At 42.7% G+C, this 16170-nt stretch overlaps 1 protein-coding gene across 1 annotated transcript in view; it reads left to right on the top strand.

The window, feature by feature from the left end:
* Positions 1–16170, top strand: part of INTS8 (integrator complex subunit 8) — a 629314-nt gene that overhangs the window by 413319 nt on the left and 199825 nt on the right. Inside the window, exons 19-21 of the mRNA XM_069220496.1 lie at positions 6126–6159; positions 14266–14322; positions 14410–14471. Coding sequence (XP_069076597.1) covers positions 6126–6159; positions 14266–14322; positions 14410–14471 — 153 coding nt within the window. The remainder of the gene's footprint in view (positions 1–6125; positions 6160–14265; positions 14323–14409; positions 14472–16170) is intronic.

Raw genomic sequence — 16170 nt, 5'->3', positions numbered from 1 at the left:
AAGTGCTGCAGCATATATAATGGCGGTCTGGGGGACCCCTCACCAAGCACATGCACACTGCCTTTGCAGCTTGTGCGTGCTGGTGGCGAGAAAAAGGCTAAGTCGACATGGCACCATTGGCTACTGCCCTCTGACCCCTAAAACACCCCTAAATCTAGTATTTAAAGGCTTCCCTGAACCAGGCTCACCAGATTCCTGGTGACCTAAAAAGAAAGGAGGACTGCTTAGCTGAACCCCCAGCAGAGAAGAAGGAAGACGACAACTGATATGGCCCCAGCCCTACTGGCCTGTCTCCTGCTTCTAAGAACCTGCACAATCACAGCAAGGCATCCAGCAGGGCCAGCAATCTCTGCCAAGCTCCAGAGGACTGCCCTGCACCCAAAAGGACCAAGAACTCCTGTGGACAGCAGCCCTGTCCAAAGGATAAATGACAACTAAGGACTCCAACCCCACTCTGAATGCATGAGTCCTGACAACTCTGCACCCGACGCCCTTGGCCTGTGTCCAGGTGGCCCAACCAGCTAGAGAGGATCCCAGGTGGTTCTAAGCCAGTGCCCACCCTGGGTTGACCTCTCCACCCCTCCTCTAGGACTCCTGCAGAGAGAATCCTTAGGTCGCCCCTGACCGCGAAAGCTCCGGATGAAGATATCCGACGGCCAAAGACCCACTGCACCTGCAGCCCTCAGGCCTTGGAGAACCCAACCCACTGGTGCAGCAACATTCAGAAGGTGGCCCTCCTCCCTGTCCAGCCTGTGGTTTGGCCGAAACAAACCTCATAGACCTTGCCTGCAGCCTCTGAGTGACCCCCCACCAGGTCCCCTCATAGAGAACTATTGGAAATTTCATGCCTTGTTGCCATTCTGCACCTGGCCGCCCCAGTGCTGCTGAGGGTGCGTGTTTGGTGCCTACTTGCAGCCCCCCCAGTGCTCCTCTAAACCCCTGCTCTCTGAAGACGCATGTATTTACCTGCCTGCAGATGTGATTCCGAGTGCCTCCTGTCTCCATAGGAGCCCACGTTAAATTTGTTTCACTTTTGACTTCTGCACCCGGCCGGCCCCGTGTTGCTGGTGGTGGGTGTGTGGGGTTAACTTGAACCTCCAGCGGTGGACTTCCAAACTCCCGGAGACTGGAACTGTAAGTCAAGTACTTACCTGTAAAACGTTCTAACATTTCTTACCCCGAGGAACTGTTTCTGAAAATTGCAGTGTCTATTTTTAAAACCGATAATTACTAATATTTCAAAAACTGTATAACTTATCGATTTCGAAGTACTGTTGATGTATGTGAGAAATACAAATCTATTGAAATACTTACCTGCCACTTGAATCTTGTGGTTTAAAAAAATTAATTAAGCAAATATATTTTTGCTATATAAAAACCATTGGTCTGGAGTTGTCAATGAGTGTGTGCTTCTTCTATTGTCTGTGTGTGTACAACAAATGCTTAGCACTACCCTCTGAAAAGCCTAACTGCTCAACTACACTGCCACAAAAGAGAGCATTAGTATTATCTACTTTAGCCTCTGAGGAACCCCTGGACTCTGTGCATGCTAGATCTCATTTTGATACAGTCTATACAGAGCGAGCTTCCTACACCAAAGGTAAGTAACTTGTTCTTCAAGAGCAGGCAGTGGTTCCACAGATCACTGCTTACTCTTAAAAAAGAAAAGAAAACTTTTCTTTTTTTATCACATCCTGTTTTTCTTTAAGAAAAACGGGCTGCATTTAAAAAAAAGATTGCTTTATTTACAACCAGTTACAGACATGGTTGTCTGCTGACCCAGCAGGCCACCATCCCTAGGATTTTTGCGATTCCCAGTTGGTCACAAGCTGAGACCTACCTCATTAATATTCATGGGGTAGATCTACTTGTTACCCACTGGGAATCGCAAAAAGTGTTAAACACATTTTAATACATTAGTGTTTCCAATTACCAAATAGTGAATTGTAAAAATTGGCGTTTTGGTAAACGCAAAACACTAATGTTAGTACATCTGGCCTGTAGAGTCTAAAAATCCTTCAAATCAGACTAAATGTCACTAAGTTTATCTCACATTCTACCCCAGACTAGTTATTTTCCTCAAAGTCCCACTTATTTATTTTTTGAACATTGGCAGAATATGATTCCCTGAAAGAGTCCTTATTCATTCGCTTGAAATTATCCTTATTTGGCCTGTTAAACATATTGTGCTTGCCAGTTTAAACATGTGTTCTTCAACTATTTGATAGTCGAGTAACATTTCTTTTGCACTTTAAAATGTCTCCCATTTAACTATTTATGTCCTTTCTCTTTAACTCCACAAATATTTTCATTACCCCTTATGAGTGCTATTACAAACTGGAAAGGTGCTTGCTACATGTTGTGTTGGTCTATAATGTATGTTGCTGACCTTAGTGTAGAGTACGAAGGGATCCTGCAGTATGGGATTTCTTGATTGTCATTAGGATTACAATTCCTCTTGTTTGAACTCTGGGAGTATCTAACCTGGTGGTCTAGTAGACACATATACATTTCATTAGTATTATTTAAGTAAAACTTTGAACTGGGGACCTACAATGCAAAACCAACCAGCAAGAATTTTGACTTTTGCAATCGGTGACAATGCTGCTGCTGGGGGTTCCTGGTGAGTGGATGCAACTTGGCCCCAAGTGTGTGCAGCGGAGAACTTGACAGTGGCCACAGATCTACATGTAAGGAGGATGAGACAATGGCTCCAAGCATCCTGATCTAAAGCAAACTACAGGCACTGCCGCAACTCTGTAAAGGGGCCCTATGAGAGACTCTGGTTGTGAACTTACATAGAAAGCCCTGACTCTAAACTGTCAGGCGTGATACAGACCAGGTGGACTCTCAGTATTCCATAGTTTGCTGGAGTATACATACAGGTGTTTACAAGCATCATAGCAACATTAAAGAGCATATATGGCACCAGTAAAAAGCAGGATGGTGACCTCTGCCTGGGCCCTGAAGGAGACGTGAGACAGGGCTGTGGTCCCTCACAGGAGGTTATGTGGATGCTGGGGGAATCACAGTACCCTAATAAAAACACAAATTTTACTAATGGGTGGATCAACTGCAACAATTTAACAAGGGTCATTGGAGCCCAAGGCGCAAGAAGGGGTGCTCTTTGAGACAGGGGAATGAGCCATTCCTCCATTGTCTGGTAGACCACAACAAGCCTGGGGATCGTTCTTGTGTGGAAACACTATTGGACTGAGGTTGACCCAGACCCTAAAGAAAGCAGCACCTGGGTTCTATGCTGTACAAATTGTTCCTCAGCTTGCAGTGCATAAGGTGAAGCTCCACCACATTGTAAAATTAGTAAGTTAGTTACCCTCACAGAAAGACTTTCAAAAGATAAAAGCATACCTCTTAGCTTTTGAGAGTTGAACATGCAGTGCCAGCCTCACTGAGGCCAAGTAGGTAGGCAGATCTGCACTATTGGTGGCGGGAGAGTCCCTGCATCGCTTGTGTCTCTACAAAGGGGAAAACCGACTTACCTAGGCTGCACAGGCACCGCAGTACCCTCTGCCTCGCCACCCCCTCCCAACATGGAACACAGATTTAGAACTAGCTTTTGGGAGGAGAAGAATAGTCTGGAAAGAATGTTCTTTGTAACTGCACTGGCCATCATTGAGGAGGGGGCTGCTGTGACCCTCTCCAACATGACCACAGGTGATGCTGAAGGCCCTATTCACCAGAGTTGCTGGGATGAAGGGGAAGAGAGACAATACAATTAAAAATGTGCTGCACTTAGTAGGCCCTAACTAGAAAGGGCTGAATCCCCCGCCCCACCCCAAAAGACAACAAATAGGCCAGGGAAATCTTTTACCCCAACATTTGAGTCTGGTGACAAGTTAACAAAAATCCTTTCTGGAACAATTTTTTCAAGAACTCAAGAGGGTCTACATGGGGTAGGTTGTGGAACTACGACATAATCTACAGAAAATCAAGAAGTGTGTCACAGACCTAGGAGAGAGTTTGTAACCTGGAAGAGACTGATAGGGAGAACACTAAATTCGAACCATGTTAAAGCACGGACTCCATAAGAAACTAGAGGATCCTGAAAATATAGCCAGGATGAAAAACATATGCATTCAAGAAGTATTCCATAAGGAAGGAGGAAAATACATTAAGAAGGATGTTCTGTAATTCAACCAAGCCCCAAACCCTTCTGGAAAACCATTGAACATGTGATCAAAATAGAGCAGAAAAGGCACACAGCACTAAACTGGGTAGGTAGATATGCTGTATTCAGAATGTCAATTGTTCCCAAGATCCTGCTTGTGTTTTAAGAGTTCCCTTAAATGTGAGGTGGGCTAATATAAGTAGGCTATAACTGCTGTGTACTATGTTTATATGGTCAGACAAGAGAGCTAGAATATGCGGGTCACAAGGGTGCTTACAATCCTAGGGATGGTGAGCTACAGCTTCCTGATTTCGTGTGATATTGCTAGGCAGCACACCATTGGTATCTCACTGAGTGAACTAGGAAGGAGACAAACAAAAAGTGGTGCATGATAGACCACACCGTAGCGAGTAGGAGATTTTGGATTATGGACTCACATGCTGGTGTAACAACACATTATACATTTTCCCCATTGTAAGGGCAACTTAAGAGGTATGAGACCAGAAGGTAGCTAACATTCCCTTTTGCTATGGGATAGTCCAGACTTTTCTCTCGCTGTCAAGAATGGACAATTTCATAAATGGAAATAATTAGTGTGCTGCACCCATATGCCATGTTTAATGAATGAGGGACTAGTGAAATTCTTTAGTGAGACAAAAAAAGCTTTTGGACTGGTGCAAAAGTAATGTTCTGCTATCAGCAGGTGAAATATTAGGTTATGCCACACTCAATCAGAGAAGGGTCTGAAGATTGCTCGAGATACTGTGTGGCTGGTGGGTCATTGTGTCACCCACTGTGGGCATGCTCCTGAATTCAGTACTAGTGTGTGAACTTTCTCACATTCATAAAGAACATACCAGCGTCAGCAATAAGTAAATTACCTTAAATCATACTGGAGGTAGTCTTGCAGAAATAGTGTACCCACTACTCTCCAGGAGATACAAATTAATACCCCTTTATTTCTTGTGGTAAAACAGATGCTGGTGCACACAGTGGGTCACAAATCATGTCTGCAAGTGGCATATTACTACACAGAATTTGGCACACATTAGCAATGGAGCAGCTTTTTCAGACAGCCAAGAGTAGGAGATGAGCTTTTCGTAAGCAGTGGACTCTGGGGTTGACTTACAAGATGCAGGAGTTATGGGAATTAAACTGTGCCCAGCTAGTTAGCGTTCTGAACCTCCTGGATGAGGTACCTAAAGACAACCGAAGCAAGATGCACAGGTTGGACTGGAGGGTGCCGGGGGAATTAAAAAAGGCTCTAAATCAGCTGGTCATTTGTGGGTAATGGTGGAGTGGCTGGGTGGCCTAGGATTAACGAAGGTAGAAGTACGAATGTGGTTAAAGGAGTGGTGTTTTTGCGATCATCTTTGTTGTGATTTTAGGATGTCATAATTCAATAGAATCTAATGAAATTCTACAGCTGCGCATATCTGTGTGTGTCAGGTGAAATGTCTGTCGACATTTGCCTTTAAATGGAGGACTACCTTTAATCTGCTTGTCTACCTGGTGGCAGAATGTTCCATCTAGTGCACCTTAGTCATGTTCCTGCAAATGTATAATTGTATTTCTATAAGAGATTTCCTGGAGCTAAATGAATGGATATGTTTAGTTTAGATACATGTGAGGATGGTTTGCTAGGAGTCCACGCAATTGTATAGCTCATTCTTATTGTATGATTTCGATAAGAAGAATCAAATGTAGATTGAGGTTTTTAATGTCCTCTTGCTTAGTGGTGAATGAAAGAAGGTCAACTTGCTGATACTGATTTAAAATCTGATCACGTATGGCAAGAATAGAAGGGAAGCCTGATAATATTCACATTGAGCTGCAACTGCTGAGCTGTATCACTGCTAAAAATAGGATCAGGAATTGTGGCATCATTAACATGGAATGAGTGACCCGAATAAATGTTTAAGGTATAATGAGTATAGTGTAAATATCTTTATATGTTTTGATGATCTAATGAATATGTTTTTTTTTTTTTATTTAGGAGTGAACTACATGCTTTTATCAAAAAGTTACGGGTATGTTGTTAAGTAGCACATCTTTTTCACTCTTCAAATATCTTAATGTGTTTTTCCATGTCCAGATTTTTGCATGATTTTATGTATGTGTCTGTCTGTGCTACTTTTACACAGTTTATTAATAAATAGTGATTCAAGAAACTTTTCATAAATGTTTAAACATGAATGTACCCATTTTTGCTAATAACTGAGAAAACACCAAAGCAACTTGATATAGTTAATTTATATGTTGATTTCGATTATAGTCTGGTAAAGAGTACTTTCAGGTCCTGCAGCAAAAGAAAGACAGCGACCAGGGTTTATATTGCTTTAATCTTTTTATTGATCAGAGTACCAGTACAAGATGCAGTGCACACTTCTCAAGACACAAATTAGATTTGAGGAAAACAAATTAGAAAAAGTGCACTTACATCCATTAATTTATTAATCAACTGCTTTCATATTTTTGCTACATATCTCTTTTCATACATAATAGGAGCAGTTTGTAACCTAATGTCCATTTATCTTCATAGTATCCTCTGTTGTTGAACAAGAGATTTAACTGGTGGAGGAGAATGTGGAAGAAATATAGACTCAATAATAACCTTCCCACTGTTTGGACCACAAATGTCATTGTGCCAGTCCCAGTAAAGCCAAAAAGGTTCTTCCAGCTATCAGTATTTATTGCCCTAAAGCAGTGGTCTTCAACCTTTTTAATGCTGCCCCCAGTGGAAAAAAATAAATCACTCCCCTGCCCCTTCTCGGACTTTTTCACAATTAGTTATTAAAGTGGCAGTGTTTAAATATGTCTACACTTATTTAAACATTGCAGTTTTCTTCTGTTACATCTTTTAAAATGCAGTCAAATACATGATTGCCAAACGTACTATTCTGGTTAGGCAGGCATTACTGACATGTAAAAGTATTCACAGTTTCTTCATTAGAAATGGGAGTGGGGGTTTTGATGAATATTTGGAGTCCCTTCTCTTTTGATACATACTCCCAGCTAAGTCATAAATGACAATAGATGTTAATGATGGCCCATTACAGAGCGGCTTAGTGCTGTTAATTTGTTTCCCCTTTAGAGCAAAGCACTCTTACCGGCATAATGCTTCTTTTGTCCAGAGCCTGGTGTCTTTCACCCCCCCAACTCCCTGGGATCACTTGAGCCCCCCTTCTCAGTTTCAAGCCCCCTGCCCTATAGTCCAGTTTGGCAGCATTGCATCAAGTGCCAAGTCGAATTGAAAATTTATTATTCAGCAAAGTTGCTGGAGACAATGTTTTTTTGCCCTGTTTGGGAAATCAAGTGCTTCTTCAATTTCCTTATATGCTGTTCCCAGTTTTAGGGTACTCTGATCCTAGCATTTCCCTTCAGGAGCCCACAGCTCTCTTCGTTGATCCTGTGTGCTGACTTGAAGCCATGTGGACAAATCTGGGAACATCAGGCTTCTGATTCCTGTAGTTGCGGGTTTGTCTTTCTTGCTGTGCAGCAGAAAACAGATTCTCTGTCCCTCTGGTTTATTTGCTCTGCGTAACCATCACGTAACCATATTCTCCTTCTCTGTATTTTCTTGTTGGTAAGCAAAATCATTTCCGAAATTCAGCATTAGGTGGCAAAATACTGATGCATCTCATGTAAATTTACAACATTGCCGACCACAGAAAATTGATTTTGGCAACCTCCGCTTCCTTTTCCAGATTCGCCTTGCACCTTTTGAGACCTACCACTTTGTTTCAGCCCTAAAGATCTTATTTTAGCATTCTTCTGTGTTTTCTGTTTCAAAGACACTTTTGCCATTGCCTGTGGTCTGAACGTCTGCTTCCACCTTCAGTGAGTTTAGGCATTTTCAGTAAAGGGACTTTAGTCTCTATGTTCTGTCATGTTCTTGAATGCTCTGTATTTACAGAAGCCCAAACTTTCTCTCTTTTTCGGCATTGCCTAACATTCTCAGCAGAACCTCAACGCCTCACTTCTTTCATTCACTCTCTTGGGTGGGGAATGTAGTGTAAAGAAAATGTCGGCTGTCTTTCGTTGGGTCTGATTCCTCACTATATCTGAGCTGGTCCAAGCAGCCACTGCACTGGAAACTTGGTTGCTCCTCGACCTGGGAGACCCGATCAATTTTGAGGTTGTGGGTGAGAAAGAAACATTGAATCTCACCTTCGTCCTTCACATTGCCACCCAGCTGCTTGCCGGTAGACTGCTGTTATTGCTCTGGTTTAGCCTTTCATACCCAAATGGGTTCTTCATCTCTCCCATTGCTCTCTGCTCTTTCACCTTCACACTGACCTGTTCCAACTGTCCACACCCCATCATTTGATCATAGCCACCTTAGGTCTTTGGCTAGTGTTTTTAAATAATGTTTAATAAATTAATGCCAAGTGTCCCGGTTGTGTAAGGTTTAGCATGGGTTTAACATAATGGTTTGGGTTAGAGTTAAGGTTACCGCTAGGTTAAGTGATAGGCCTAAATTTTAGGGTAAGGGTTAATGTTAAGATTAAGGTAAGAGCAGGCATAGGGTGAAGAACTGGAGTTATTTTGAGTTTAGGTTTAGAGGGATTAAGGTATTGAAAGGGTTAAGGGTTGAGATAGCCCTGAGGTTACTGTTCAGCTATGTTTGGGTTTAGTGATTGGGTAAAGGCTAGATGAACATAACGGACAGTTTCAGGGCAAAGGCTGGATAGGAAAAAGGGGCAAGGTTGCAGTTGTGGTTTAGAGGTTAAGGTAAATGTTACATTGACATGATGTAGATTTTGACATGTTTAACACTATATTTTGTATTTGTAATTAAAATACATGAAACATTTTTTCCACAGCTTTTATAGGTATAAATTATTCACTACTGCATTTTTGTATGGGAAATTTGAACATTCAGCTTTCTGACTTGCGCTAGCCCAGCATCAAGAGTCCTGTGGCACAAACCTGAATTTTAGGGAATTGTGAGCATGTAACTCATTTCAGGTTTTGTCATTACAAGTATGAGTTGACCTGAGTTTGGAAGCTGGAGCCACAGTTGAGAATGCCTTGGTCCCATCATCAGTGTTTGTGTCTGGATGAATTGGTGAACATCTAAATTTTGTGTTTGAGAGGCAGTGTAGTAACTATGTGAACGCAAGGACAGTCAGATGACTCTTTGTATTGAATTTTGGGCATCTTGTCAAGGAAGTACATTTTGTAGATTGTAAGGAACATGAATTTGAACTTGCAACTGCTTTTTGCCAGTGGTGTAGTTTTTTGGGCATCGAAGATGTGGATGCTGCTAGCTGGACAGTAGCTCAGGATGGTTGCTAAGTTCAGCACCAACAGAAAGAAGTGCAGATATTATCAACCGCTGTGGGTACAGGAAATGTCAGTTGTTTAATGGAACTATTGAGAGTGAAAACTGCTGCAAGGTTACATTGGTATGTATTTAGTTTCCAGGTGGATTGAAGGGTAAAATATCATTTTAGATAGCTGCTTTGTGCCCAACCAATATCACTGGTACTCCTTTTACTTCTTCCCAGCACATGACGGATTTGGTATAATGTATCAGGGAAAATTAATTAGGTTTCACGTAATCTTGCTGGCGAACAATCCGAAATTAATTTCTTTAAAAGTTTAGGCAATCCTAATGTATCATTATTTGTCATTATACTCTAAATAGCTTGTATTGTACCAATGTCATCTGATCTCAGCTCAAGCTAGGTTTGGTTGACATTGATATTTGGGAATCCGAGTAACCCCCATATGGGCAGCCTCTGAAAATCAAATAATGTAAGTCCCAACAGACTCGCTATTGTCCAGAGATCAAGCACATACGATATTCATCTGTCTATCTGTATCATAGACTGCTCAAAGATCTATTTGCAATATTCGGAGCAATAGTTTTTAGTCCAAAGAGCACAGAAATTACCTTTACTCTTCTGGTTTGATCCCTTATTGTTGATGATTCACAGTCTTATGTAGGTCAGACTAACTCTGGAATTATATGATGACAGTGTTCTCAGGGTTAAATACCAAAGGCTTCTTTAAAATGGGCCTTTATTTGGAGATCACATATGGGTGTTATGTGTTTTACTTGGTTTATCAAATATATTGTAATGTATTTTTCTCTAGTTACGCCTCTATTGCAGAAAAGTATCCTGTTGTATATTTTGCCTTTCAAAGACAAAATTTTAAGATCCATTCAAAAATAACTACTATGAATGACTCCCATTACTCAATTTAAAAGTGAGAGCAATGGCAGAGTCAGAATAAAGTATACATTCAAGACTGCATTAGAAAGACCAGCAGAAAAGTTGGTACAGACACCCATATTTCTAAGTGTGTGTGGGAGGGTCTTCTAAGTTGGGAATGTTTCATATCTCTTTCTCGCAATTTATTTCAATATCTAGGTTGATAAATGGGTCAGACGTAGTTTTAAAATGATTTGCAACAATTAAATCCAAAATATATCATTCACATGAAGAAAACTGACTAATATGTTGCTATCTGAGAAGGTGTTAGGAAGCACAAACCTATGAAAAGACTTCGATATTTACAATATTTTTTTTGCAAACACTTGTATCCTGTATAGTGTTTAGCTAAGCCTAAACTGTCTCTCCAGCTGTTGCCTTATAAAATAAGTCCTACCAAAGCTGGCAAACATCCTTGTAAGTTTTCAGTATTGAAACACTACAAGACACAATTTGCTGCAAGTTGAGATAACCATTTACTTAATCAGCAAAAATGATACAGAAATGATGCTGTGGTTATGGTTTTAGATTCACACACCTTTTTTCCTAGATCATTTCCAAGAAGTTATACATTTTTGGGACTCCACTGCTAGTTTCTTTAATTAGGTAACGTTTGCATGTAGCAGATCTGTTATGTTGACACATGCAGTGCAGGAAGTTGGCTCTGTATATACTCTTTCAAAGTAAGAAATAGTGTGCACAGTGTCCAAGGGTTCCCCTTAGAGGTAAGATAGTGGCAAAAGTAGATAATTCTAATGCTCTATTTTGTAGTAGTGTGGTCGAGCAGTAGGCTTATCAGAGGGTAGTGTTAAGCATTTGTTGTACACACACAGGCAATAAATGGGGAACACACACTCAGACTTACTCCAGGCCAATAGGTTTTTATATTGAAAAATATATTTTCTTAGTTTATTTTAAGAACCACAGGTTCAGGATTTACAGTTAATACTTTAAATGTAAGGTACTTCACTTAGATACTTTAGGAACTTTGAATGAAAACAATATCATGTACAGTCTTTGTAAAAATGGCAATAAGCTATTTTCAAAGTGGACACTGCAAAAATCAACAGTCCCTGGGGGAGGTAAGTAAAGGTTAGATTAGGAGGTAAGTAAAACACTTACAAGTCTCAGTTCTGGGGCATAGGCCGCCCACCGTTGGGGGTTCAAGGCAACCCCAAAGTTACCACACCAGCAGCTCAGGGCCAGTCAGGTGCAGAGGTCAAAGAGGTGCCCAAAACACATAGGCGCCTATGGAAAACAGGGGTGCTCCGGTTCCAGTCTGCCAAGCAGGTAAGTACCTGCGTCCTCGGGGGGCAGACCAGGGAGGTTTTGTAGAGCTCTGGGGGGGGGGGGGAGGACACAAGTAGGCACACAAAACACACCCTCAGCGGCACAGGGGCGGCCGGGCACATTTTGCAAAGCAGGCGTTTGGTTTTGTATAGGTTTCAATGGAGGGACCCGGGGGTTCGAAGTTCGGTTCCTTCAGGTCCTGGGGGCTGCGGTGCAGTTTTGGTTCTGGGCATAAGGTCCCTTGTTACAGACAGTCGCGGTCAGGGGGAGCCTCTGGATTCTCTCTGCAGGCGTCGCTGTGGGTGCTCAGGGGGGTTGTCTCTGGTTGCTCACAGGCTCGCAGTCGCCGGGGAGTCCTCTCTGAGGTGTTGGTTTTCTGCAGGTTGAGCCGGGGGTTTCGGGTGCAGAGTGTAGAGTCTCACGCTTCCGGCGGGAAATGTGAAGTCCTTGGAAGTTGCTTCATTGTTGCAAAGAAGTAGCTGGTTTTGAACAGGGCCGCTGTTCACAGGAGTTTCTTGGTCCTGTAGTCCTGGGCAGTCCTCTGAGGCTTCAGAGGTCGCTGGTCCCTGTCGGATGCGTCGCTGGAGCAGGTTTTCGAAAATGGAGACAGGCCGGTAGGGCTGGGGCCAAATCAGTTGTCGTCTTCCTCTGTCTCTGCAGGCTTGTAGGTCAGCAGTCCTTCTTTCTTCAGGTTGCAGGAATCTGATTTCCTGGCATCTGAGGAGCCCCTAAATACTGAATTAAGGGGTGTGTTTAGGTCTGGGAGGGCGAGTAGCCAATGGCTACTGTCCTTGATGGTGGCTACACCCTCTTTGTGCCTCCTCCCTGTGGGGAGGGGGGCACATCCCTAATCCTAGTGGGGGAATCCTCCAAACTCAAGAGGTAGGATTTCTCAAGGCAGGGGTCACCTCAGCTCAGGACACCTTAGGGGCTGCCCTGACTCGTGGGTGACTCCTTCTTGTTTTTCTCATTATCTCCTCCAGCCTTGCTGCCAGAAGTGGGGGCAGTGGCCGGAGGGGCGGGCATCTCCACTAGCTGGGATGCCCTGGGGCGCTGTAACAAAAGGGGGGGAGCCTTTGAGGCTTACCGCCAGGTGTTACAGTTCCTGCAGGGGGAGGTGAGAAGCACCTCCACCCAGTACAGGCTTTGTTCCTGGCCACAGAGTGACAAAGGTACTCTCCCCATGTGGCCAGCAACATGTCTGGTGTGTGGCAGGCTGGCAGGAACTGGTCAGCCTACACTAGAAGTCGGGTAGGTATTCAGGGGGCATCTCTAAGATGCCCTCTGGGTGTATTTTACAATAAATAGCACACTGGCATCATTGTGCATTTATTGTGCTGAGAAGTTTGATACCAAACTTCCCAGTTTTCAGTGTAGCCATTATGGAACGGTGGAGTTCGTGTTTGACAAACTCCCAAACCATATACTCTTATGGCTACCCTGCACTTACAATGTCCAAGGTTTTGCTTAGGCACTGTAGGGGCATAGTGCTCATGCAGTTATGCCCCCACATGTTGTATAGTGCACCCTGCCTTAGGGCTGTAAGGCCTGCTAGAGGGGTGACTTACCTATGCCACAAGCAGTGTGAGGTTGGCATGGCACTCTGTGGGGAGTGCCATGTTGACTTAGTCATTTTCTCCCTACCAGCACACACAAGCTGTGAAGCAGTGTGCATGTGCTGAGTGAGGGGTCGCTAGGGTGGCGTAAGACATGCTGCAGCCCTTAGAGACCTTCCCTGGTATCAGGGCCCTTGGTACAAGGGACTTATCTGAGTGCCAGGGTTGTGCCAATTGTGGAGACAAAGGTACAGTTTAGGGAAAGAACACTGGTGCTGCTTAACATCAGCAAAGGCAAAAGGTTAGGGGGTTACCATGCCAAGGGAGCATTTCCTCACATGCAGTTGCTTATTTTGAGCTGATAGTTGCAGGTGGGGCACAACATGTATTTTTCCTCAACAGACTTTAATCTAGAGCAAGACAGAGAAAAATAGACAGGATCTTAATAAGGATAAAACGAGAGATGGAAAAACAGGGACAAAGAGAGAAAGCAGGAATGAAAAAGAGCCTGCAGATGTGAGCTAAAGAGGCAGGGAGTGTCTGGTAAGCGATTAAAGAGCCATGAAGTGGAATAAGGACTAAGCATTCTTGATATTCGGCATACTAGTGTTTAATGGGGCTGGTCAAGGGTTTCTGCATGACTATGGGCTTTTACAATAATAATTGTAATAATAATACTAATCTTTTCCAAATTAACCACTGCATGCAACTTATAATTTTCTACTTCTTCAAAGCGCTTTGCTCAACTTACTCTGTTCTGTTGGTAACGGTTTCAGACAGGACTAAACACTCAACTATTCTGATTCACCTACTAACTGTCTCCTTACAATAGAACATGTAGCCCCAGGATGAAATAATGTAGGAAATCTGTTTCCTCTCCAGCACTTCCCTGCTTTCAGCCTTTATAAACTGTACAAAGCAGCAGAGAGGCTATTTGAACACTGTACAACAAACGTGAATAAATAAAATAAACTTTGAAATCAGTTATGCCTTAAATTTGAAGCATCAGTGTTGGTTGATTATCAATAATGTTAATTGGTTTTTTATTTTCTTTTTATTATTATAGGAGCCACTCGTTTTGACGACTCTGCTATCCCTCTTTGTCAAGCTTCATAATGTTCGGGTTTGTATTTTATTATTTCATTCTGACTTTTGTCATTTGTATATTTTTGTTTTTTATACTTGTTCACATAATTATTTCTTTCCTTAGGAAGATATAGTAAATGACATAACTGCTGAACACATGTCTATTTGGCCATCCTCCATACCAAAGTAAGTGTTGCAAATTAGTGTGAAGAATTGTAAGTGATTTATTAACATTCAACTTTGTAATTATTTTAATGAGTTACAGATCTGCAGATTGTTTTTATTTGCAAAGTTGGAGGTTTTGGTATTGTTCTTTAAAGTTATCAGTAGTAGCAGAGGGTGTCAAAGTAAAGTGTTAGATTTTGAATAAGAAGAGTATTCATTAAAATAGTTGCAATTATGAACGGTGTGTGTGTGTGTAAATTCAGTAGTAAATCTTTAGAATGTGTAATCTCAACATAAATCGGGTCTTATTGTATTTAATTAAAAGATACTGAGCTACAAGAGTGTGTCTTTATTGCACTTAAACATTTTGTTCTTCATCTTTGTATTGTTATTGCTCCATACGAGTTGTATAGTAGAGTTGAAGATGCTGCCTGGGGCTTTAACATTCAATCTACCCAAGCATTTTTGTACACTTTCTCATCCAAGTTTCATCAATAATGACAATTTCCACTAAGGTCAAATTACTGTTAGAGGACCCTCAAAACATACATCACAGGTTTCTGATGGATACATGATATTACAGATTCCTCATCTTGTGAACATTCCCCAGGTGTCAAACTAGATCCAGAAAACTTAAAGCAGTACTGATGCATGTTCCGCTCCAGGAGTGACAAGCAGAACTATATATAAGCATCGCTGATGTATGTTAATGTTAGTTCCGTTCTTTCTGCACCGTCAGCCGTGGATCCAGTGGTTCTCCTTGGTCCTTAAGACACATTTTTAGTCTAAGCATTCACCAGTATGCAAGGGAAAATGCCACCCCTAAGACAACAGGTGTCAAGCAGTATAGGAACTGTTGCAAAAACAATTCTGTGACGCATCCTCACAAAGTGTGTCTTTGGTGCCAGGGGTCAGAGCACGACACCAGGACCTGTGCTGACTACACCCGGATAAACCGAAGGCCAAACTTTGTCATCAAACATAAAACGAATCTCCATCGTGACTGGTCGAAGCCGAAAGAAAGGTCTGGTTCCTGTGGCAGATCATCATCCTTGTCAAAGTCTTTGGAAAGTTCAACAAAAAGTTGCAGCAGGAATCAGCCCATGCTCACCACTCTTTGACTCCAGTGAGTGTGTCAGCGGGCCTCCTGATCGCCATCAGAACTGATTCAGAGTCTAGTCCAGATGCACCCCAAGTTCCCAGGTGCGCATGTGATGTTGAAGAAGGTATAGGCCTTCAGGGAGGCTATGCTACACATTTTTGGCACTTTATTGGGTAGCTCTGGCATGCCTTCGTGCCCCAAAGATCTGCAGTTGCCTCAAGTCAGACTTCCGCAGGCAGGTCTACCATTGGCACTGTCTGTATAACCAAACCCCCTCCCCCCTCTCCAACCCAGGACCTGTACTTGAATTCAGTCCGGCCTTCAGTTCTGGCACCACCCCTTTAACCGGTTCCTTAGCATCCATGCCAACAATACTGGTGGAAGATTTGCAGCCCCTTGAGCTATTCGACTCCAAGCCAGCAGAATCCTCCACATCCTTGACTGAGGCCTCTGTTCCGACTGACACACAGCCACCAGGCAATCCTTCCAATTCAGACACTGCCTTTAACGCGCGGAAGGGCACAAACGTTTTACAGTCTTTTCATAACTGACTTGGACAGTGACAATTGTGATGAAGGAGATTATTATATCCCACAATATGAAGAACACTGGTATGAA

The sequence above is a fragment of the Pleurodeles waltl genome, chromosome 2_2 (genome assembly GCF_031143425.1).
Source record: "Pleurodeles waltl isolate 20211129_DDA chromosome 2_2, aPleWal1.hap1.20221129, whole genome shotgun sequence".
NCBI classification, from domain to species: Eukaryota; Metazoa; Chordata; class Amphibia; order Caudata; family Salamandridae; genus Pleurodeles; species Pleurodeles waltl.
This window is presented reverse-complemented; position numbering and strand designations above follow the sequence as displayed.